The following is a 26,845-nucleotide window of genomic DNA, read 5'->3' on the forward strand; positions in this document are numbered from 1 at the left end:
AAGAAAGTAAAAAAAAAAAAAAAAAAACAGATCCAGATGTATCATTCATAAGAAATATAACTCACTGGTTTTTTTTTAATTCTTTGAATAAAGCCATGCTTTAAAAAAATTGCATAAACATTTTCAAGCCTCATAAAATTCCATCTTTAGATAATTTCAATTTTAAATTATACTATAAGAAAATTTAAGAAATTTTTGAAAACTTCCTTGCAAAATACTTGAAATAGAATACTTTGGAATATGGTTTGAAGAGTAGTTCAAGTGACTTTTCTAGTAATCCATAGAACTTCAATGTTCTTATCCAAGAATGTGTCATATTGAAGTTCTATAGACCAGTGGTTCCCAATTAGTGGTATGCGTACCCTCAGGGGTACGCGAAATTGCATGAAGGGGTACGCGCAGCAATCTAAAATCGGTCGATTTAAAATTTAAATGCACGAGATGAAGCAATCAAAAAAATAATGGGTGGACCATCAAAAATTCGGCAATTTACAACACGATGTCGAATGCACAAATTGGTTTATTTATAACTAAAAATATTTTCGAAATTTCATCAAAAAATGCATTTGTGACAATACCTAAATGAAATTCTTACGCAAGAAACAAAAATTGTGTTAATTGTACAATTATCATTATTGTAATGTCAGCTAAGTGGCAGTAAAATATTTACTACCATTTTGCACAAAATACCTCTGCGAGAGCGGATTTTCGGCCGAGACAAACATGAAAACTAAACATCTTCACTGACTTCGACTCGAAGATGACTCGAGACTGAAGCTGACCAAAAAGCAACCAGATTTTACAAAGTTGTGCAAAGATAATCGTGCACATTTGTCACATTAAAATTAAATAACCTTATGCTATTTTCATTATTATTAGAATTGTATTTTAAAGGTAATAAATGTAAAAAAAAACTTATTCTATTTATCACTATCTGTCGACCCACAGCTTCGCCCGCATTATATCGAATTTTCTCGTGGGAATTAGATATTTTCTCGCAGTAAAATGTAGCCTATGTCCATCTCCAACATGTAAGCTATCTCTGTGCCAAATTGTATTAAAACCTGTTCAGCGGTTTAGACGTGAAAAAATGACAGACGGACAGAATTACCTTCAAATTTATAATATTAGTATGGATTAATATGTATTTCTCCTATAAGGGGTATGCGAGTTTGAGCTCTTTCTTGAAGTGGTACGCAGGAAAAACTAATTGGGAACCACTGCTATAGACTAATGCTAGAATTATATTCAGTAATTTAAAATCTGTCCTTGAGGATGGCAGAAAAGTTGGTTAGCAAAGACTGTCATATTTAACAAAAGAGCAGGACATCACTTGCTTGCTTTACATTAGTGTTCCATATACAAAAGTACAGTACATTGTATATAGTTTTGTATATATTTTGTTTTTAAATTGTTCTATGAGAAAGTTTAAAAGATACCTGAAGATGAAACCTAGCTAGTTACAAAAACATTGAAGCCGTTTGTAGATTTATATAACTTTTTTAAAATCTAACATAAATCTAAATATAATCTAAACAAGCTAACAAATCCATCTATCTATCAATCTTTTAATTATCTATTGAATAATCTTCCCTCTTTATTATGAATACAAAAAACAAACACTTCATTAGTTGAACGATTTTAAGATTTATTTCAAATAGATAAGCATTAGCTAAAATTTTAACAAATAGTAAATAATTATTATTTTGATGACATACTGTGAACTTTCATATGATGATGAATAACAACAGAGTTAGTATAATAAACAAACAATATTACCAGATTTTAATCAAATTTTAATATGGCTAATTAATAATAAACAAATTACCTAATTTGGTCTTAAAAGATATATGGTTAAGTCAACATCTTGTATTAAATTTAATAATTCGAAATAAATGAATTAATTTAGATTATTCTGAAAAAAAAGATCAATTCAGAATGGGACTTAACCTGGCTTAACAACCTACCTTTATTCCAAACAAGTAATATCTTTATAATTAATTAGTCATATTATAGCTCAATTAAAATCTGTTAGTATCATTTGTTTATTACTGTGTCGGGATCACCAATGTCGGGTTGATCCCAACTTACCGATTAAAGTAAATCGATCGACATAACGTAAAAACATGACACTTTTATTAACTAGCAGGTTAAATTCTAACTCCATCTTACAATGTTTTTTTAACGAGCGGTATCACAGTTCGTGGAACGTAGCGCAAGGTCGACTGGTCGTCTCGGCAGCTAGTCCAGAAGTAGTTCATCGGCTAACGCTCCGGGCAAATTACCGCTCTACAGAAAATGTTGACTATTTAGTTCGCGATAGAAAGTAGTTCGCGNTGTGGGACCTTGACTCTTGGGGGCCCAGGGCTTAAGCCCTATTAGTCCATATGTAAATCTGCCCCCGGAGATACTGTTAACATTCAATTGTATTTAATAAAACTGGTTAATGGAATAGTAAAAAAATAAAGACTATCCTTTTAAGCCAGCAAAAACAGCATTTACTACCACAAACCTTTAATTCAGAAAATAAAACATTTGTGACAGTAGTACTGAAATTCTAGTTGTATGCTTATTAGACTTAAAAATGTTATTTACTTGACAAGTACTTTTGATCTAATACTAATCATTCAGGCCTATATAACAAAATGAAACAGCAATTCAAATAAAATGTATCAAATTATGAATTTAAAATGTTTTTAGAAATTGTAAAAAATGGCATTCAATATATGCCAATAAAAAATTAATAATAAATAAGTTAACAAGTAAATATATAAAGTATAAATAAAAGAAAATAACTTAACCTTTATAATGAAATATTGTATATGACATTTTTTATTTGTATAGATAGCAATTTATATACCGTATGTATTTTCAAGTATTTGAAAAAAATCTGTTTAGCATTGATATATCTTTAATATAGAAAAGAACGTAACATTAAAAGATATATTAATGTTAGACATGTATGCTTTGCCAGATGCTTGAAAATGCATAGTAAATATAGTATTTCATTACAAGAGTTATGTTATTTTCTTTTATTTATACATATTTAACTGTTAATTCATTGATTAGCCTGTACTGAATGGGTATTTATCTACTATTTCTTCCAAAATTTTTAAATTCATAATTTGATACAATTTATTTGAATTGCTGTTCCATTTCATTATGTAGGCCTCAAGATGATCAGCATTATATTGAATATACTTGCTAATCAAATATTATTTTTGCAAGTTTAAATGTTCGATATTAACAATACATTAAAATCCTATGTAATATTATGAACATATTGAACTAAATTACTCATAAGTTTCTCTTCATCAGAAATATAAATGAAATCGAAAATTCAATGAGAATTTTCAATTTAATCACTAAAAGAAATACTGTATTATTAAAATTAAATTTAAATTACAACTTTTTTACTGATAGCATTTATTTTAATTTTCACTTCATTTTGATATTGTTATAATAATAAAATAAAAACTTTACGGTTAATATTAATTTAAAAATAGAAAATCTCAAAAATTAAATTAGAAGAAATATACTGTATGTACATAAGCATCCTTTTCACCAAAAAATCCAATTTAAATTAAGAGATTCACAGTGTTATTAATGGTTCAAAAATCAGGCTAAAAATTTAAAATAAGCACTTACTTTTGCCTTTTTTATTTAAGGCATCTTCAGTAAATTGAAACATGTGGTGAATTGATTGAAGTTATAAGTAAAATTTTAAAAAATTTGATTCAGCATGCTTATAATATTTGTGCTCTAACACTAAAAGATTAAATTTATTGAACAGATAAATAATAAATTTTTGTAATATTTCTACAAAATCAAATATTCAAATAAGATAAATATTAAGTTTCAAAAGGAGTTAAATAGTTTAGAATAAAGCCAATTATATATATTTACTTGTCAATACGATAAACAAGTTTGTTATAAAAGAGGTAAATTAATTCAATAATAAATTTTATTACAAAATATTATAATTGGGTAGTTAAAAAAATTAACTGTGAGAACTTCCAGTTTTGGATTAATTGGTTTCATTTGTATTGAAAGAAATTAATGAGATTATATTAGCACTTTAGACAGAGATGAAAAACAGATAAAAAGATTTATTTTCTTTTTTTTAAAACTAAATGGACTGAAACTATTAAACATACCAATGGCATTTTATATTAATAATAAACTGAGGAAAAAATAATAAAAAAGATATACAATGAGAATACATTTACAATAGAAGATGATTGATCAATTTATTTGTTTAACTTTTTACAGTTATATAATAATAAATATATGATTTTGTATAAATAATTTTAAAATTTAAATTTGAACTATATGAAACAGATATTTTAGTGTTTTGATAGCAAAAGTCTTGTTCCTTTAAGAATTTTGATTAAATTTGACTTTTATTATCTCTCTATGCTGAAAATCAATATATCTGAACAGAGAATGTTTGGTTTGAAAACTACATTAGCTCAAAATAGAACTAATTGAGCAATAAATTAGCTAAATAAAAATTGATTCAAATTAATTTATTATTAAAAATAGAAAATTGCCATCTATTAATAATTAGAAAAGAAACAAATTTAGGAAATGTCTAGCAAAAAAATCTATTTAGAACTCAAATCTATAATTCTCACAAACAGGCAAGTTTACAGGTGTTATCTAAGCTCTTTATCTAGAATTATAATGTATCATTACAGGTTAGTCCTTGCCATATGAATTAAATACAATGTTATACACTTACAGATTTTTTCATTAATATTCAGTTAGCAGTAACTTACAGAGTTTGGTAGCCTGGTAATTTGTTTAATACTTTAACATATATATATATAATCACAAGTACTACTAATATTAAACAAATGATCATCATATTCATTACAGGAATATAAATTGGATAAACAGAGACTAATGAATAAATTAAATTAACTTAATATATTACAGTTTTAAATTATAAATCTGAAGCTATCCAAGTTAGACAGCACATATCAATTACAAGTTAAAGATCTAGTCCAAAAAACTGTTTTCTTTACAGTTTATAAATTAATTAATAAAAATTTATTTATTTTCCAATTATTAATAAATTCAACATGCTTAAATTAATATTAAATAATTTTAATTTATTAATTTTATTATGTAAGAAAATACTAAACTCATTCATTACCGAATTGTTTAGTGTTTTATCTGGACTATGCTAAATATTAATAAAATGTTCAAAGCTTTCTTTTGTAAATAAATTAATGTATCAACTATTTTTTAACTACCATTTCAAATAAATAAAATTTTAATTTAATTTAATTCCATAAAAACTTCATAATCTTTTCTATAATAAGACATTCTTTACAGTTATCAATATAAATTAACTTTATTATATTCTTTATTTCTTTTCCTTCAGAATATGAAATTAACTACTTTGGAAGCAATTACAGTTTAAAACTTATTTATTAAAAAGCAACTATATTAGCTTTACCTAATCCATTAGCCATTTTATCCAGCATTAATATTTGAATCATTATAATAGTTAATTCCAATTCATAAATTTCAAGTCCTTAAAGTTATCTAAAACTCACAATCTATAAATGATGAGTTTCAGTCTCTAACATTTATTGTTAAAGTCTTCATGGTGAACAATAAACAGATCTTGAATTAAAAACCAACAGAGATTAGTAGGTGATTATGTATTATCTAATGTATCAAGCAGACTAATGAAAAGTATGTACTGGTCAGAAGTTACATATTATCAATACAACTACAAGTTTCTAATTTTTTAAGCACTTACTTGTTATTTCAAATGAAAAAATCAGTCAAAAATAATATAAATCAAGCTATACTTATTACTGGGAGTTTACAACAAATTTAATTATTTTGTTTAAATATTGTTAACTAAATGTATTTAAAAATTAATATTGAATTTTAACAATTTTTACATATCATTAAATCATCAAGCTTCTAACATTTGACCACTGTTCTGTTATTTCAATATTAAAAAGAGACTTTCTTAATGAATATATATAAAAAATTTTTGTTCATTGGAAAAATTACTCTTCTAAATCAAAATACAGAGATAAGGAACTTTTTATTTTGCAGTATTGTAGATTTGATTAGTTGTGGTAAAAATGAAATTTATAATTGCTTTTGATATAAGAAAAAAATGCATATTTTCCCATATCAATTTTTTCTCAAATCTTTCATATTTACATCATTTTTGTACTAATTTAATGTTTTGTTTTGTATTTTTTGCAAATTTTTAAACATTTACAAACATTGCAAGAAAACAGTTTTTGTATAATTTAATCAATTTGCAATTATTTTTTCAAATAAAATTTTATAATCATATTATAATCATAAAAATAATTTTTTCAGATGTCTGATGTAATAAATACAAAAAAAATTAAGGAAATAAAAAAACTCATTAAAATATTTGTGATTAGAAATTAAAATATAAAACCAAGGTAAAATAGTATTAATTTTTTTTTGCATTGCAAAACTTGACACTTTTTGTAAGAAAATAATCATCTTTCATAATCACTCTCTTATGATAAGTTTTTCTATTTATTAAAAAATTGTTAACTTCCAAAGTTTTACAAAATGTTTTTGTTATAGCCATAAGTGTCATTTGCAATAATTAACATTACACACATTTTTTACATTTCCTATAAACAAGAACTGAAACTTATTTTAATATACTTATTTTTAATTGCAACACAAAGTTTTTTAAATGTTTTTCGTTCTAATATTTCTGAATATTTCCAAAACACCACAAATTATTTTTTGAAACATGAATAAAGTGAAAATAAGTTTTAATTTTTCTAAAAGTAAGTTTCCTTAATTATTTTTAATTGCTATACTAGAAAAATAAAAAATAATCAAATGGATTATTTTTAAAAAAATATTCTTTTCATTTATATTTATATTTTGTAATTTTCTATTTCTACAAACATTTTTGCTTTATAAAATGTAGGTTAAAGTACATTTACAAAATTTTGTTTCTTGTAATTAGATTTTCAGTTACAGTTATTATCTTTAGACAATAGCATTTATTTTTTAATGCTAACAGCCTCAATAGGTGGCTAATCACAAGTGATCATTATCAGTCTAAATTACTGCATTAAATATTAAATATTGGTTATTTTAATTGTTATTTGCTATTACACTACAATAGTTCAAATTGCATTGTTTACTTTAATTATATGCTAACTCGAGGATTCTCAACCTTTTTTGTGTATGGATCCCTTTTAAGAAAAATAATTTTCCATCGATCCCCCTTCAATATTATATATAATACTAGCTTACCCGTCGCGCATTGCTGCGATCTCAGAAGAAAGGAAATTCAAGCAAACTCGTTAATAAAATGTAAATTGAGTTTTATCATATTTTTATTGAAACTTATTATTATTATTACTAATTTTTATCGGAAAAACATTTCAAAGTGTCGTTTCAATTCTATTTATTTATTGGAGTGTTTGTGGATACACGATATTTTTTGTTTTTCTGTCTGGTGAGTACACGAATAAATCAGGTTTTCCGACGCCACATACAGTTGTCCAAGCGAGAAGCACGGGATTCTCCAAATTTAGCCCACACACTCGCTGCGATTGTCAGAAGTGCGATATTCCCCATTTTTGTATATATTTTTAAATCCTTTATAATTTTAATTATTTAATTGCTCCTTCCTCTCTTTCTTGGCACGTTGTGAAATTTCTGATAGTTGGATAATAAACCGTTTTATTGTAATTTGTCTTTTTAAATTATTAGATGATATTAAAATTTGGAAAAGGGGATCCCTAGATCGGTAAAATAGGCGAATTTCCTTCTACAACTTCGGTTGTTGTTCGGTATACAGTTAAAGTTTTAACAAAGTTCGAGCGAATACGTAATTAGCAAAAAAAAGTTGAAATAAAGTGATTAAACAAACATTATTACGAATATCGTAAATAACAGTTCACAAATGCATATATAGAAATATTTTTTGAAGGGGGAAATGGTCTTCACAATTTGAAATCGATCGAACACACTGTGCTCGAATGCTCGTGTAAACGCGCGCCATCTATCGTAGGATAAATGTACTATGCCAAAAACCTTCGCGGGAGTGTATTAAAAAACTTTCCGAAGTTTTATGGCAATCGTACTATGCCACAAACCTTCGCCGGAGTATATTAAACAACTTCCCAAAGTTTCACGGCAATCGGATAAACGGTGTGGTAATGCATGAAGGACAGACACACACACACACACACACATTTTTATATATATAGATATATGCCATAGCCTCTTACAAAATTTTTAAAAAACATATTCCTACAATTACCAAAATTCAAAAAAAATTTGTAAAATTTTAAATAAATATTTTTAAATAATTTTCTTAATATTTGCAAAGTTTTAGCAATCCTCTCAAACTTTCATTGAGCCCTAAGGAGTCAATACCAACCCTATTGGGAAACCCTGTGCTAACTGGCATTAAAATGATACTAGAAAAAAAGGAGCAGGAAAATATCACTGGATGAATTACTATTAATTAATAATAGTAAAGACTTAATTATAATAAATTATATGTTTTTAACTATTTTAAGATGTGTTTTTAATATTAGAATCAATAAAACCAGAATTTTTCCTAATTGTAGTCTTATTTACTTATTCTACTTAGTGTTAGCAATAAGTAACCATCATCAGTACAGGTGGATCCCGAAGTGATCACAATAAACAGATTCTATCATATTGCTTTCTTTAATAATAATCAAGATTATAACAAAACTATTTGTTTCAGAAAGTAGCAACATTTGATTACACTGGACAACAATGATTTTGTTTCAGGCTCAAAATTAGCATATTCTTATGTATTTCCATCTGCTGAATTCAAAAATTATTATGAAAATGACCGATTAGCTCTTGCTTTGGAGCAGTGGTCCAAAGCAAGTGCTAATCGGTCTTCCCAACCAGTGGTCCAAAAGAGCTAAAATATGGTCTGCGAAAGATCTAAAACTTTTATTCATTTAAAATTATAATTTAAAATGATTGACATAATCTAAATAATACAAAATATATGAGAAAGATTTTATAGTAAAATTTGTAAAAAAAAATGTTTTTTTACAAAATAGTGCATCTTCAATTATTTCAAATTTTTGTTGGTGTTTTTCCTGTAAAGCACCTCAGATCAGCATATAATAAAACTACAATCTATTATAGAATATATATATTTATGCAAACATGACAGCCCTCCTTGACTCAATCAATTATGCTTGAGTACAAATGGAAAATATATGGCAATCTAAATGTCATCTCTGTACTCTTAGGAATGCAACTAGGGTACACTAAATACTGTTGCTTTTTATGTATGTGGGACAGTAGGGATATGAAATCACATTATATTCAAGCGGAATAGCCTGNTAGTAAAATTTGTAAAAAAATGTTTCATTACAAAATACAGTCGACCCCCTATAACACTGTTGATTATTCTGTTTTATATGAATTCTATGTTGTACGAGTCACTTAGATTTTACAAATGTGTGTGCCAGGCTGTGAACGGCTTACATATTTATAAAATCTAAGTGACTCGTACAACAAGGAATTCATATAAAACGGAATAATCAACAGTGTTATAGGGAGTGGGGTCGACTATAGTGCATCTTCAATTATTTCAAATTTTCGTTGGCGTTTTTTCTATAAAACTCCTCAGATCAGCATATAATAAAACTACACTCTATTATAGAATATATATTTATGCAAACATGACAGCCCTCCTTGACTCAATCAATTATGCTGAGCACAAGTGGAAAATATGTGGCGATCTAAAAGTCATTGCTGTACTCTTAGGAATGCAACTGGGGTACACTAAATACTGTTGCTTTTTATGTACGTGGAACAGTATGATAGGAAATCACATTACATTCAAGCGGACTGGCCTGCAAGAAATCTTGACTCTACCGAGAAAAATATCGTTGCCGAGCATCTCGTGGACCCAAAAGATGTTTTTCTTCCACCCCTTCATATCAAGCTGAGTTTAATGAAAACTTTTGTCAAAGATATGAACTAGAAAGAACAGGCATTTAAGTACTTAAGAGACAAATTTCCTAGATTGAGTGATGGAAAGGTTAAGGAAGGTATTTTTGTTGGGCCACAAATTCGAAAACTTATAAAGGATCCCGTGTTTGATCAAGTTTTGGAGGGAAAAGAAAAGGAAGCTTGGGAAGCCTTAAAGGGAGTTATTCATGGATTCTTAGGCAACAAAAGAGACGATAACTACACTCGGTGACAATACTTCTGGAAAAATATCATCAACTCAAATGCAACATGTCCCTCAAAATCCATTTTCTCCATTCCCACCTAGACTTTTTCCCTCCTAGTTGTCCTAGTTGCAACATGTCCCTCAAAATCCATTTTCTCCATTCCCACCTAGACTTTTTCCCTCCTAGTTGTGGAGCTGTCAGTGATGAACATGGGGAAAGATTCCACCAGGATATTTCTGTATTGGAACAAAGACATCAGGGCAATTGGAATGAAACAATTCTTGTGGATTACTGCTGGTCTGTGTGTAGGGATGCACCAGAACTCACTCACAAGAGGCAAGCCAAAAGAAAACGATCTCATGAAGTCACCACATGATTCTCTTCACACCAAACGACCTGCCAGGTATTCTTCTATTAATTTAGAACTCTTAGAATGTTACTGTAATTTAAAAAAAATTCAAAAGCACTTTCCATGTTGTTAGTATATGTAATTAAAATGTATCGTTTTCTCTTATGCTGTTAAAATCACCTATTGTATACCATAGAAACTAGAGCTAATAAAAATTTTTCATTATCATATTCAATTTTCTCACCCCAAAATTAGTAAGATTTCACTCATGAAATAAGGAAACATTCGAAAACATTTTTTTTTTTGTTGTCCAGTATTATTGAAATTGTTTCTAAGTTAAAAGTAACTAAATATTTAATTTATTCATGAAGAATCATTTTAAATCCAGGTTAATATTGTTATAATTTCAGTGGTTTTATTTAGATATAATTAAAAATATATAGTTTTATTTTGTCCATAATTCACACAATTTTCATTAAGGTTTTATTATAATTTTTTAAAATTATTAAACAAAACAGATAAATTTTAAGAATTTGCCTCTCATCAAAAGTTAAACAAAATGATAATACTACTATTGAGTCTTTTTTTTGTACTAAGGCTTCAAAATTATTTTAGATAAAAAGAAAAGAAAATTGAAATGTAAATTGTGTATTCATATCTTTATATTTCAATTTTTGTTTTCAATAAGAGACTAATAGGTTATCTAATCACAGGACAAATGCAAGAGTGCCCACAGGGAGGGGCCAGAAGGTGCAATTGTCTCTCCTGAGATTTGCTTTATTTTTCACGTTTTTTTTTTATGATAAGTCTTTTACAATGCAAAAATATTTTGTAAGATTAAATTTATTTTAATAGTCATTACACCAAAGTAACTACAGTCCACATGCAACAAAAGGAACTAGAAAGGGTCATTAAGTCATATGCTGGAGCTATACTATTTGAAAGGTTTCATGTATTTTAGAATAGTTGGAGTTTTTATATTTTTTTTTATACATGTATATTATTTAATCTCATGAAGTTACTAAAATAGCATTAGAAGAACCATATCAGTTTAAGGAATAATGATTTCAGTAAATCAATTGGACAATTATTTGATCTAAATCATAATATCAATATTTTTCTCCATGCTGAAAGAAAATCCTACAAGTTCCCAAAATTGATTATTTAATCAATTTTTATAACTAAACTCAGAGAAAATAATTTTATATATATATAAATTAAAATTTAAATAATTTAAAGCAGAAGTAAAAAAATCATGTGACATATGAACATATTACTAAATTCAATTGTTATTTAGTTTAAACTTAAGTGCTAGCACTTTCCTGATGATAAAGACCTCTATAACTTTTTATATTAATTTTTACTCTTAAATGTCATTTTAAAAATATATTAAATTGCAGACAATAATTATTTAGATAATTTTTGAGATTAAAATATTATCATATAACAAACAAAACTTATATAATTTTAGTGCCTGGAGACAAAGTTATATAATTGTCATAAATTTCAGCAATTACACTTGATAGAATGATATATTTATTTAAGATTATAACATTGTCAATAGTACATTTATATAATAAATACTATTAAAACTGTAATAAAAATTTTTTCCAGTAAAGTTTATTTATTATAGAAAACTACATAAAACTAGAGTACGTATTCTTCAAATGAAAATTTCTTTGAGTTATAGGATACAAATGAATGACAACAGAATATGAAACTTAAAAAAATAAATCAATTAGTTTAATTATATATTTTGTTAATTCTTAGTGAACTAAATGGATCTATTAAGTTATCAACTTTTTCTATCAATAAAATTTTCATTTTAAACCTCTAAAAAAAATGCTTACTCTAAAAATTCATATATGCTATGCTTGATTAAAATAATTAATTTTAATGTTAAACAGATGTTTAACTAAAAAAAAAAATTTCGTATATATTTTTTTCAAACATAATTATTGTAGTTTATACCCAAAACCTAAATTTACATGAATGAAATTTTAATTTTTTAAAATTATTAAACAAAACAGATAAATTTTAAGAATTTGCCTCTCATCAAAAGTTAAACAAAATGATAATACTACTATTGAGTCTTTTTTTTGTACTAAGGCTTCAAAATTATTTTAGATAAAAAGAAAAGAAAATTGAAATGTAAATTGTGTATTCATATCTTTATATTTCAATTTTTGTTTTCAATAAGAGACTAATAGGTTATCTAATCACAGGACAAATGCAAGAGTGCCCACAGGGAGGGGCCAGAAGGTGCAATTGTCTCTCCTGAGATTTGCTTTATTTTTCACGTTTTTTTTTTATGATAAGTCTTTTACAATGCAAAAATATTTTGTAAGATTAAATTTATTTTAATAGTCATTACACCAAAGTAACTACAGTCCACATGCAACAAAAGGAACTAGAAAGGGTCATTAAGTCATATGCTGGAGCTATACTATTTGAAAGGTTTCATGTATTTTAGAATAGTTGGAGTTTTTATATTTTTTTTTATACATGTATATTATTTAATCTCATGAAGTTACTAAAATAGCATTAGAAGAACCATATCAGTTTAAGGAATAATGATTTCAGTAAATCAATTGGACAATTATTTGATCTAAATCATAATATCAATATTTTTCTCCATGCTGAAAGAAAATCCTACAAGTTCCCAAAATTGATTATTTAATCAATTTTTATAACTAAACTCAGAGAAAATAATTTTATATATATATAAATTAAAATTTAAATAATTTAAAGCAGAAGTAAAAAAATCATGTGACATATGAACATATTACTAAATTCAATTGTTATTTAGTTTAAACTTAAGTGCTAGCACTTTCCTGATGATAAAGACCTCTATAACTTTTTATATTAATTTTTACTCTTAAATGTCATTTTAAAAATATATTAAATTGCAGACAATAATTATTTAGATAATTTTTGAGATTAAAATATTATCATATAACAAACAAAACTTATATAATTTTAGTGCCTGGAGACAAAGTTATATAATTGTCATAAATTTCAGCAATTACACTTGATAGAATGATATATTTATTTAAGATTATAACATTGTCAATAGTACATTTATATAATAAATACTATTAAAACTGTAATAAAAATTTTTTCCAGTAAAGTTTATTTATTATAGAAAACTACATAAAACTAGAGTACGTATTCTTCAAATGAAAATTTCTTTGAGTTATAGGATACAAATGAATGACAACAGAATATGAAACTTAAAAAAATAAATCAATTAGTTTAATTATATATTTTGTTAATTCTTAGTGAACTAAATGGATCTATTAAGTTATCAACTTTTTCTATCAATAAAATTTTCATTTTAAACCTCTAAAAAAAATGCTTACTCTAAAAATTCATATATGCTATGCTTGATTAAAATAATTAATTTTAATGTTAAACAGATGTTTAACTAAAAAAAAAAATTTCGTATATATTTTTTTCAAACATAATTATTGTAGTTTATACCCAAAACCTAAATTTACATGAATGAAATTTTAATTTTTTAAAATTAATTTCCCCAGAATTTATTATTGTTCATTTGAAATAATGTTTTTAAAAAATTAAGACTTCAAGAAAACATGTCATTAATGTAAAAATTTTAGTTCTTTTAGAATAAACATTAATTCATTAGTGACTACCAATGTTTTGTAGACTCTTAATAATTTTAATCACACAATTTATCTTTAAACTGTGGGATTTAAAATGAATGAATTGTAATTCAAATATCATTATTTTTTATGATTTTGTAAGAAGAAATCACAGTAAACACAAGAATCCTTTTATATAATATGAACAACCTTATAGTTTACATAATAGATGTCATTATTCACTGAAAATGTATTTCCCAATGAGAGAACAAATAAAAATATTGTAAGTAGAAAAATAATTATTTTCCAACAAGCACAAATTGTCATTCAAATTTACAATAAATGCATTTCTCAGTAAAACAGTTTATCAATGGATGCTCATTCACAATAAAAGTTACGCACCCAGATAGAATTGTCTGATTACTGTAAAACTAGGTACACAACTATGTCTCAGACAGGTATATAAATGTGTACAGTGTGGTCCAATTGCATGCAAGGTACCACCACAGTACTTTAAAATCACTACCCCAGCTAGCTTATAAAAAGGCTCACTATTTTCACAATTTTCTATGTGTTTGTTGTTCAGAGGTCTTAAAATGCCAGACATGCTTATATGACACAGCACAGTCAAAGACATTATGTATGGCTGACAGAGTTTGAGATAATTCACTCATTGAGCCAAGGAAAGTAGACTGGCCATTTTACGAAATTCATTTCATATGAAATCAGTTCTTTCTAATAGTGATGTGACAGTATTGTATTCAGGAAATTCTGCAACCTTATGTGTTACCTTTCATGACAAGGCTGCAAACAGCCATTTACCAACAAGATAATTCTTGGCCACACAAAACTTTGGTTTCCCAGGAACGTCTCCACCACATTGCCAACTTTCCTTGACTTTCTCGGCTGCATATTTGTTACCTGTCAAACATTTGCAGGACCAGAAGGACTCCAGCTTCAGCCACAAGTGTAAGGTATCTGAAATGTTGGTTGCAACATAAGTGGAAAAATCTGTTGCAAATTAGCATAGATGCCTACATACCTCTATACCCAATTACATCACCACAGTATCTAAAGCAAGAAGAGGTCCCGAAAAGTACTAAGAGTTTATTAAATTGTACCATTATTCCACAAGAAATTGTCTCTTTGCTATGATATTGTAATCATTTATTACTATCAACATTATATTTGCACTAATAAAGCTTCATTTAATTCCAATGTCTCCTTCTTGGTGCATAGTATGTTTCATTAATGAGTGTATTTAACATAAATCAAAAATATAGAGTTTTAGAGAATGGAAAGGAATCTCAAAAATAAAATACTAGAAAATTTCTAAATTACTAAAAAAAGTTACTAGAAATGTTAAACAGTTAAATTAAAGTAATAATATTTTAATTATTTTAAAATTATTAAACAATTTTAATTCAATACTCAAATCTTTTTTAAATAGAGCAAAATCAGAATTTTAATTTGTACACTCATCCCTCATTTTAACAGATAAAAAGGAGTAACACTGGTCCAATGTTGCCAATTGTCTGTAAGTTCCGAAACTAAGTCTGTAGTGGTTAATATCCACAATTATATTACAAAAGAAAGAGGAATTGACCTTTTTCTGGTTTTCTACTCTTCCTCCTAAAGGCACAGTAAAGAAAATTATGAAAAATAAGAACAAATGAACACACAAACAAGACAAAACCATGAAGCAATAAGAAGCACATATGGTTCCACTCATGCAAACAAAGTGAGGGTTCACCAACTAGTGGTCAGCTACCAAAATAGCAGCTTATATCCAGTGTTGCCACAATTCCATCCATGGAGAGTGGGACTTTCAAACTGAATTGTCTGCTCCAGATTTTGTCCATTGCTTCCGATATCTATCAAAAAGTGGTCCATAAGATCGAGAGATGAGTGTAACTTAAAAATTACAATCAGCAAATAAACTGAATATTAAATAATAGATGCGTATTTTAAAGAAAAAAACAGCTTTCCTTGCTAATAGCTTTCTTTTCAAAAAAGAACACCACAAACCACACACATTTTTTTGTGAGTTTTATAATTTCTTCTCATAACATTGCAACTATCACTTCTTATGTTGCAACTTGAGACATTTGCAACATAAGAACAAAACAAACTAATTTAAATTCAAAATAATAATCAATCTTATTCTTTTTATAAATACAGTAAGCATTAATAATGACAATATAGTAATTAACGAAATAAATGAAAATAATTTAAGTAGGAAAAATGAAAATGATAAACTGAAGATTATGTTGATGAAATTGTATATAACCTATTATATTTAAATGAATATTTTAACATATTTTATTCTTCATTGAACTACTAATATTAAAGGAGAGTTAAATAAATAAGACAGTTGATATTGCATATTGGAATACAATATAAGAAATTAATTATGGATGTGAAATACAATGCAGTAATGTAATCCTGTTACTATATATATATATCAAAATATTTGACTATAAATATTTCAATATAAAGTAGTATATATAAATAAAATACATACAAGCTTAATATATAGCTATAATAACAAAATTAGAAACAGAAATAAAGCATATGCTAAATGATACTGAATACATTCCATAATACACTAATTTACTTTCTAAATTGTTTGGAAAGAGAAGTTATGAAAATTATAATAAAAAATGTCCAGGGATTTAAATGAGAAGTCTAAAATGTTTATTTAATAGGTTCAATAGTATATTGAACAGAAAATATGAAATATTATATTGATTCCAGTTGATAGATAGAACAGTAATAATTGTAAAATCAGTACCTTTTATGAATATTTCAGAAAGAATGAATTAAGACATGTAAAATGTAGATTTGTCTTAATCAATTTTTTCTGAAATACTCGTAGAAAATACTTTTACATTTTGACCATTTACAAGTTCAGATAACAAAACTATATTATTAAGGAATAATGACAGGATACTTCATGAAAAGACTTATTGATAGCAATTTCATTCTCAGTAGTTGAAATGTATATTATTGTTTAAATATTTGATAAATACTTAATATGATTATGATCATTTCATAAATTCTGTGCTATAAAAAGAGAATGTATATAATGAAAACAACAAAAATAAAAAAATTTTATATCTAAGTATTTCTATTTACAAGTAAAAACTTTATATATGTTAGGTGTGGCATAATTTTTCTAAAAGCAAGTTACAAAATATTATCTACAGCAAGAAAAAAACAATAATAGATTTCTTATTTTTAAATAAAATTATAGTTTTTCTATAAAGCTACAACAGATATAATGTAATAGAAACAGTTTTTAAATTTCAAATATTTAACAATGCAGATAAAAAAATAATAATAAAGTAAACAATAAAAAATCTGCAAACATTGAAATTACAATAATGTGTTTTTCTTAATAAAATTTCAAATTTGCCAATATTATAAATAAAAAAATTTTTTATCTGAATTTATTTCACTATTCTGAGAGAAAAAATAAATAAACTGGCAACAGATTCAGTTTTTATTTCATAATTTAAATAATATTATAGTCTTTGACAGAAAGAATACATTAAAGATACTGAGATTTTTTTTTTCTTTTTTCCCCCCTCTTCCAATTTAAAATAAAATTTATTTTGTACATAAATTTATTCTATTTTTTTTTAAATTGTCTATTTAGTATTTAAATACATTTCTCCTGAATGATTTAAATTAAATTTTATATCAAATTTAAAAATTTTATCAGTATTTTTAATACAGTAGACTCATGATTATCTGGCTTAATGTGACAGACAGTCAAGCCAGATAACACAAGAGATTGAAGGTAAGGCATTTTCTACAAAGTCAAGCACATCATGCATCCCATGTGTAGTTTATTTTCCAGCTGTAATTTTTACAGTACACATGATAATGCTTTAATACAAAATTTTCATCAAAAGTAAGTTATTAAGATGCCTGCAATTACTATGTCACGTTATCTGTGGAATAAACATATGTTTTATGAAAATTTTCGCAATTTCATTTTTTCACAATATCATTACTTAATAATACTGTACTGTAATAAAAGTAAAAATAATTATATCTTTGTAAATAATATGTACTAAAAATTTTACAACATGGCTAAATGGGCTAGATAATCATGGGCTAGATGATTCTGAGTTTACTGTATCAAGGAAAGTTGAGATAACTAACATTTTTGTTTAATTATTTTAATTAGTTTCATGTTATTTTGATCTCAGAAAATAATAATTCAAATTTCATGATAGTACTGTAGTGATATGGGTGAATTGGACACAATGAATGGGAAGCAATACACAGGCAAACTACCTTTTTCATGAATACGTTAACAATAATATTTTATTTTCCTTTTACTTTGCCTTACAATACTCCTTTTAATCTCCCAACAATCATGACTCGCAAGGCCAGTGCATGAACAATTCATTCCAATTTCTTATAGTACTAATTAAAATTGACTTATCCTAAATTAACTCTAATATTAGTCAGAATAAAGAAGGGAGAAAAAAGAAATGGTCTTAGTATGGATCCCCTTATTCCCTTTTGGCGAGCTAGGCACTTAAGAGGTTGACCACAGTTAATAAAAAAAAAAAAAAAAAAAGTGACTTCGCTATGTAGTTCTCCTTATCGAGATGGGCAGTCCACACAACTCCTTTCGCAGTCTTCAAATCACAAAATATGAACATTAATCTTCTATGTCCCCACAGTGTAGATCTTCCTTCTGCTTCTTGTCTCACCATATGCCTTGCTACCTTCTCTTCTCGACTCTTGCCAAAAATTGTCATTATACTTGGTAGCATATGTTGATCCTCCCTTTTTCCCAAAACTCACCAAAGAACAGTTATTTTACAGTCAAAAGGATCAAACAATAGGAAAGGATAGAGTTAGTTGGACAGAGAGAGAGAATACATATAAATTATAAGTTTGTTAATTATAACATAAAATATACATTGTGGGACTCACCACAGTACTTTTTCAATTAATATAAATTGACAATTAAAATATTTTGTAGATAAATAACTATTTAAGATTTTAATTGAGATTATTCTTTTTAATATTTAACATTCTAGTAAATTGTAAAATTTTGTTGACTGTTAAATTTATTTTAAAATGATTTTAAATTATTATATTATAACTATTTTATAAAATACATAAAAAGATTACCAAATCTATCAGAAACAGGACCAGGAGAAGGAGTACTTGGAAACCTTTCTTGATATTCAGGCCTAGATGGGACAAGAGTTGGATCTAATTCATCATAACCAGCTGGCCGATGATTGTATTCTGTTTCTCCACTCCTAGGTACTTGTGGCATAGCTCGACGTGGTTGGGGAGATTCTGATGATGCTGAGGGTGGTGATGGAGGTTGTGCTGGATAACCATGATAATCATAATCAGGAAAAGTTTGTCCTATTCTTGGAGGATAAACTTCAAAGTTTGGTCTTGCACTAGGTGAAGTTGTTCTACCATATGTACTATAATCTGGTGGATAGATTCCTTGAGGAGGAGGAGGTGGGGGTTGTCCTCCTACACCTACACATTTGAAAAAATTATTTACATTAGTAAAATTAATAAAAACAATAATTCAAATAATAAACTTAGATAAGCCATTTATAATTAAACTTTTGTAAATATTAAAACATTTATAATAGTATTTCAATGTATGTAAAATTATTTATGTATTATAATTTTATAGTTAAAATTGGTTTTCAGTATGACAAATCATTAGTTTTTCTAGACAAGGAAAAATATTCTTGTATTTTTTTTTTTTACAACAAATACATAAAAATTTATAATGTAGGAAGTTTTTAAACATATTAGCAAGTACTTCATAAATATTCATTTCTACTTACTTATATAAAAATGTTAGTTTTCTACATTAAAAAATAGTGTTTTAATGATATTCCTATGTATTAATAGAATATCATAATGTATTAAATAAGCATGTATTTGATGGAAATATCTTAATCTGATAATTATTTAATGATAATATCATATTAACCAATTATATATATATTTTAATAATTACAACAATGGTAATTCATTTACAATGGTTTTGTTGCATGAGCAATACATAAATAAAAAAAATGTAAGTTTAAATTTAAAAGCTTAAATCATATCTAGATTATATATATATTAAGAATTAAAGATTTTGGCATACTGTACTTTAATGTATCCAAAACATCAATAATTTTAATTATTAGAATAATGTCATTATGTTATCATTAAATATTAAAATACAGTAATATCCACATGGTAATAAAAACACATGAATAATGAAATAAAACTGATATTTATTAAATATTAAATAGAAATAAAAATACATTATATATATATATATATATACATGGATNATGAATATGAGGATAAACATTTTAATCAGAACACTTCTGTCACAGGAAAAATAGTATCTAAATATGCTAACTGTTATTGCTGGAAATTCAAGAGTTCTTCTAAGTAAAATATAACAGAAAATTAACTAAAGTTGTGTTTTACAAAAGGCAAACTATGTGTTAACAGAAATATATAATTTTTTAAAATTATAATAGTGTCTTTTAAAAATTTTGTGTTCTTAATATTTCTGCATTAAATATTAATATTTGAATTTAGTTTAATAAAACTCATTATTAGATTCACTTAATACCATATCTGTGATATAAAATTAATTAATAAAAAACAATAAAATACTAATAATAAATTTTGTCATTAAAATCATGTTACATAATTAAATTTTTTGAAAAGAATCCATATAGCATATTAATAATAAAAATGTTTACCTTCTTTTATTTGCATTTTAAAAGTCATTGTTATGACAAATAATAACCATTTTCATTTTCTGAAAGTCTATAAGTATGCTCAATTTAGTATATTGCATTTGGAGATTTGTTCATGTGATTTTCAAAATTATATATACATATGCAATTCTCAAAACATTGTAGAATGTTTTATTTTCTGTTACAGAATGCAACATTTTACTGTATAAATTTAGAATTGATTGAAGATAGTTTAACAGGAAAAAATGAGTGCTTAATATTCAAATTTATATTTTATCTATACTGGCAATTATTTATTTGTATTATTGATTAAATTACCAAATTCATATCAAATGAATTTTAATTTATGCTTCATACTGCAGAAAGTAAATTAAGAATGTAAAATTTTTGCAATTAAAAATTTGAAATTATCTATCCACTGCTTTCTCAGCAAATAATTCACTTCAGTTTCACCAACACTTAATTTTGCTGAGCTTAAAATTCTCTTATTTTTACAAATGTTTTCAACCTATTTAATATAGGCCATCGTCAGGTTTAATATTATAAATGTTTCAAAATGGAACATACCATTTTCAAATATTTTACATTTTTAAAATTCAAAAAATAATTTAATTTAAAAATAAATTGAAAGTGTGTATATTAAATAAATAAAATAAATAATAAATAAACAAATAAATCGTAGTAAACAAAGCTAACTAGAAAGAAACATGATTTAAGGGTTTTTAAGTCTCATTCTTTTTTCTATTATATATTTCCATGCTGTTGGAAGTGCATTAGCATCCCTAGCATATAGGCAACAGTTTTTCATTTTTCTTTTAGAAATTTCCACCTTTTCTATCTCCAATACAATAGATGCAGAGTGCACTGCTTTAATGACTAGTTTATAAAAAATTTGTATGTTTTTTTATAAACTAGCACTAAATTAAAAATTTTTTAGCAATTGAGTTTGATCAAATAATGATTGATTGCATTTATTACTGAATTTGTTCAATGATTTAAAAGTTATTTACTTGGTTTTCATGTCAGTTGTTGAAGCAAGTTCTATTATCCAACAGCTATTAAAAAGTATTAATATTATTTTAATGGCTATTATTATTACAACAATTATCAATAAAATATTCATAACTTTTTTATAAAAAGGAAAAGATGAAATCAAATTTATTTCACAAAAGATTTTTAATTTACACTTTATCTAAATTTATATGGCAATTACATTGGTAAATAAAAATATGTGACAACGTCATAGTATTCCTGCATTTTCTGTAATGATAAACTGGAAAATGTGATTGAAATTCTCTAATAATGTTAGTTTTCATGTGATAGATATGATGTTTTAAAATATATAATATAATGTATAATATATAATTTTTAAATATGTAATAGTGCATACATGATAAGATAATATAAAGATTTTGTATATTATTGAGGAAGTATTTCTAGCATATTTGTGAAAACTTAAAAGCAATTGCTATTTTACTCAGCTTACATCTTGGGTATTTGAAGTATTATTGTTTTCTCTGAAAAGAATAATAGACCCAAAAAATGAATTATGTACAAAAAAGCAAAATAATAATCATTCATCTCAGGAAAGAATAACATATGTGGACTACTGGTTAATCCTTGAAAAGTTTATCTATTTGCATACAAATCAAGCTATCTGATGAAAACTTCTGTCACAACAATGGATTAAACTGTTGCTATATTTATATATTTGAAGTCTAAAAGTCTAAGTCTAAATCAAGCTGAGTGATGCTAAAATCAGAGGTATATTTAAACTCCTAAAATAAAGAAAGTTAATGAATGATAAACAATCTGTTGACTGAAGTGGAAACTCATGCATGTTAATCTTTCAAAAACTTTTTTGGGAAATATAAAACTATTACGAAATAGTGTACAATTTTAAAAGTCATATAAAGCATGGATTATAACATATTTCTAAAACTACATATTTTAGACTTTCCTGAGAATTTTGGTACTGGCAGTGATGAATATGAGGATAAACATTTTAATCAGAACACTTCTGTCACAGGAAAAATAGTATCTAAATATGCTAACTGTTATTGCTGGAAATTCAAGAGTTCTTCTAAGTAAAATATAACAGAAAATTAACTAAAGTTGTGTTTTACAAAAGGCAAACTATGTGTTAACAGAAATATATAATTTTTTAAAATTATAATAGTGTCTTTTAAAAATTTTGTGTTCTTAATATTTCTGCATTAAATATTAATATTTGAATTTAGTTTAATAAAACTCATTATTAGATTCACTTAATACCATATCTGTGATATAAAATCAGTCACAATAGAGTTTTCAATGTTATTAGTAACTCATATATACACAGATGAACTTGCATATTATAATCTTGCCTAATGGCAATAATTGCTTTATCAAAATTTTTCAAAATCCATTATATATTTGTCATTTTATATATAAATAATGTAAATTTAACTAGTTAATATTTTGTTTAATATTCAGATTTCACTTTACATCATAAAATTATTTTGACTTTTTGTTTCTGGTTTCTGATAATTACCATTAATACAGCAAAAATTTTTGCATTTTTTCATTTTACTAAATTTAAAAATATATCCCACATAAGATTATAAGTCATATGACCAAATTAGCACATGGAATTGAATGGGTCATAATGCAAGTCAAACTAAGGTTAGAGTTGATTATGTATGTATGGCAAATGTCTTTCTTTTCTGTTTTATCTTTGTAATTAGATCTTTTCATTAAATGTTAAGTATAAAACTTGACCACTTTGAATATATTTGATATGACTACAACATTTGAAAAAATCTGATAGTAAAAACCAAAAACATACTAAATTAAGTGTAATAAAGAAGTTGGATATCATTGATTCTTGTGATGGACCTCCTAAACAAACATTTTCCACTGTCACAAAAATATTTTCTGTTGATCCATCAACTGTAAGCAAGATTTACAAATCTAAACAACAACTTTGCGAAATAGCTATTTCAAGCTAAGCTAATATAAAAAAGACAATATCATAATAAGATAGATGTTGATACTGTATTACATCAATGGTTTGTTAGGGATATGGCAACTAATATTCCAATTGGTGGTAAGATTTTACATGTGAAAGCACAAAAGTTTAAATATTCTACGAACATTTTTGTCAAATGTAAAAAGCAAGGTTAACAACATTTTACCCAGTTGGAATGGCAAATGCAGTATAAAATTTTAAAAAATGCAATTAAAACAAGGCTAATAACACTTGACAAATGGTTGTAAAAATTTTTTTTAAAAATTACTTTGATATAAAGCTATTATAGTACTATAAAAAAAATCAAAAAAATTTCAGTTTTTATCATCAGTTGTGATATTAAGCAAAATTTGTTTAATGCCACAGACCAGATAATACCATACTTTGTGGATGTGACTTTAAGTGTATTGGCTAAAAACTGACATATTTTTAATTGTTTATTTTAATTACTAAGTAAAAATTTTGTATATTTTACATTAATAAAAAATTCTGTTATAAAGGATAGTGCTAGAGTGGATTGATATTGAAACAATACTTAAAATATTTATTTTTATGTAATAAAAAGTTTTCAGTACTTTTAGGTTTGGTAAATAAAAATATGTGACAACGTCATAGTATTCCTGCATTTTCTGTAATGATAAACTGGAAAATGTGATTGAAATTCTCTAATAATGTTAGTTTTCATGTGATAGATATGATGTTTTAAAATATATAATATAATGTATAATATATAATTTTTAAATNTTTTTTTTGATTTCCTTATATAATTTTATTTCATGAGCAAATTTTAAATATATGCAATTAATTTTGAATTAGCTAAACAATAAGATGACAAAACGGAAATATTTAAACATAAAATAAAAATTCACACACATGCAAAGAAAATGGCTTATTATAATTAAAGCTAAATTTTATAAGCTACATAAACATTATAAAAATTAAATTTGTATTTAATAAAAAGAAAAAAAAACAATCAGGCAATCCAAAAATTGTACCTACATGTAATGATGGATTATTTCTGAACCACGATCTGAATAGTATCGCCTAAATAAAAGAAATAAGAAATCTGCAAATGAACAAAGTCAAATCTGCTTTGCTCCTTACACTATTATCTGGTGCAATCATCATTCAACTACTAATAACAAATTGAAATGAACTAAAGGCAGCAAATTAATTTTTGTACTGCAAATATATGATAAAATATAATACTACTTAATCTATACTTTGCAAACTGCAGCATTCCAACTACCAAATTAATTTTCATAAATTTTATATAATGAATAAAAGATCTTTATGAAATAAACATAAAAAAAAAAACGTTTTAATTACAGATGACATTCATATTTATTTTTAAATATGTTCAAAGTATTTTTTATTAAATAGCAAAAAAAATACAGTGGAAAGTTGATTATCCAAAACAGTTTTCAAAAAAGAAAAAAACCAAAACATGTAGCACTGTACATAATTTAACACAGAATATAATACACAGAGACCAAATTCTCCATGTAACTGGAAATCACATCATCATCTGCTGATTGTAGTGCCTCAAAAGTAGGTCATATTTAAAATTGCATTCGATTTTGAGTAAATTAATTTATTTTCAAATACAGTAATTGCATTACAGTATTTATTTTCATGAAAAACTTTAAATACATAGTGCCTGATGTTGTACTCAAAATATAAAAAACAAATGAGTTTCTGGATTATCCAAAATTTTGTTTATCCAAAAGATCCTGGTCCCATCAAGTTCAGATAATCGATTTTCTACTGTATATACATATATTTATTTTTCATTTGAATTTTATGTATTTTCATTCTTATATATAATATAGTTTCTAAATTCATAGTAATCTCATAATCTAAATAAATAAATAAATATGTTTATTTATTTATAATGTAAATATTTATATCACTTACTTATGTAAATATGTATATTAAATATATATGATATTTTTATAAATATTATATATATAATATTTATACTAGAGCAGTAATGGTGAACCTGTGATCCATGTGGCAATTTCAAGGTAACCCACATTGAAAGTTTAGAAACTATTAGGTTTTTATAAATTATAAGACAATATTTGATAAATTTCAAAACTTTACATATGTAATGTGAATGCAAGATCCTAAAGCTGCTGTGAAAAATCACAAAGGCCACTAATTACAAACCTCAAATAGAAAAAAATATCATCACAGAAGATTTCCCATTAAATGAAATATTTCCATTATACTTACATTTATTATTTTATTTTCACTTATGTACTGTTATTTTTCTGATAAATATTAAAAAGTGAATAAAAATATTGATAAATCTTGTTTAACTAGTTTTAACTAACTCACATTAAATATCTGACCAGAAATTTGGAGTTGATAAATTTCTAATTCAATTTGATCCACCTTTAGAAAAACATTTGCCATCACTGTACAAGAGTATTTACTTAGAAATAGCAGAGGATTATAAGAGATTTGCTCTCTTAAATGCAATCCATAAAAAGGTGAATGTTAAACTTCTTAAAGAGAAATGACAAGAATCTTTGTTTTTGTTTTAATTTATTGATGAAATTCTATCCAGTTCCATTTACAAAAATTAATGTACTCATATTACAGTAAATTGATTCCTTTATTAAACAACATAGACTTTCACAGTTGCCTACATACAACTGCTTATCCTAGCTTCCAACTGAACATAATTTTTGCAACATATAATTACGAAATTAAAGTTTCTTTTATCCTACAGGCAACAATATGCTAAAAGTAAACAGTGAAAACATTTATTTTGGACATGACATACACCCAATTATAAAAATGGAAGTGCCAGACTCATGAACTAGGTTGGTGGATACATGGCACTCCTGGCCATCTATTCCTATGTTTATGCATATCTATTA

At 25.6% G+C, this 26,845-nt stretch overlaps 1 protein-coding gene across 6 annotated transcripts in view; it reads right to left on the reverse strand.

The window, feature by feature from the left end:
- LOC111629643 (catenin delta-2-like) overlaps window positions 1–26,845 on the reverse strand; it is a 65,903-nt gene that overhangs the window by 31,092 nt on the left and 7,966 nt on the right. For 5 of the 6 annotated variants that reach the window (XR_002757383.1, XM_023373525.1, XM_023373526.1 and 2 more), the window contains exon 4: window positions 19,335–19,703. Coding sequence is in view for 5 of the 6 variants with exons in the window: in XM_023373525.1 (XP_023229293.1) it covers window positions 19,335–19,703 (369 nt within the window). In the remaining variant the exon portion in view is untranslated. Of the gene's footprint in view, window positions 1–19,334; window positions 19,704–20,947; window positions 21,218–26,845 lie in introns of those variants that run through there. The other variant, XM_023373528.1, reaches the window with a different exon arrangement.

Source organism: Centruroides sculpturatus, unplaced genomic scaffold (genome assembly GCF_000671375.1).
Source record: "Centruroides sculpturatus isolate CEXI.00-Female unplaced genomic scaffold, Cexi_2.0 scaffold640, whole genome shotgun sequence".
NCBI lineage: Eukaryota > Metazoa > Arthropoda > Arachnida > Scorpiones > Buthidae > Centruroides > Centruroides sculpturatus.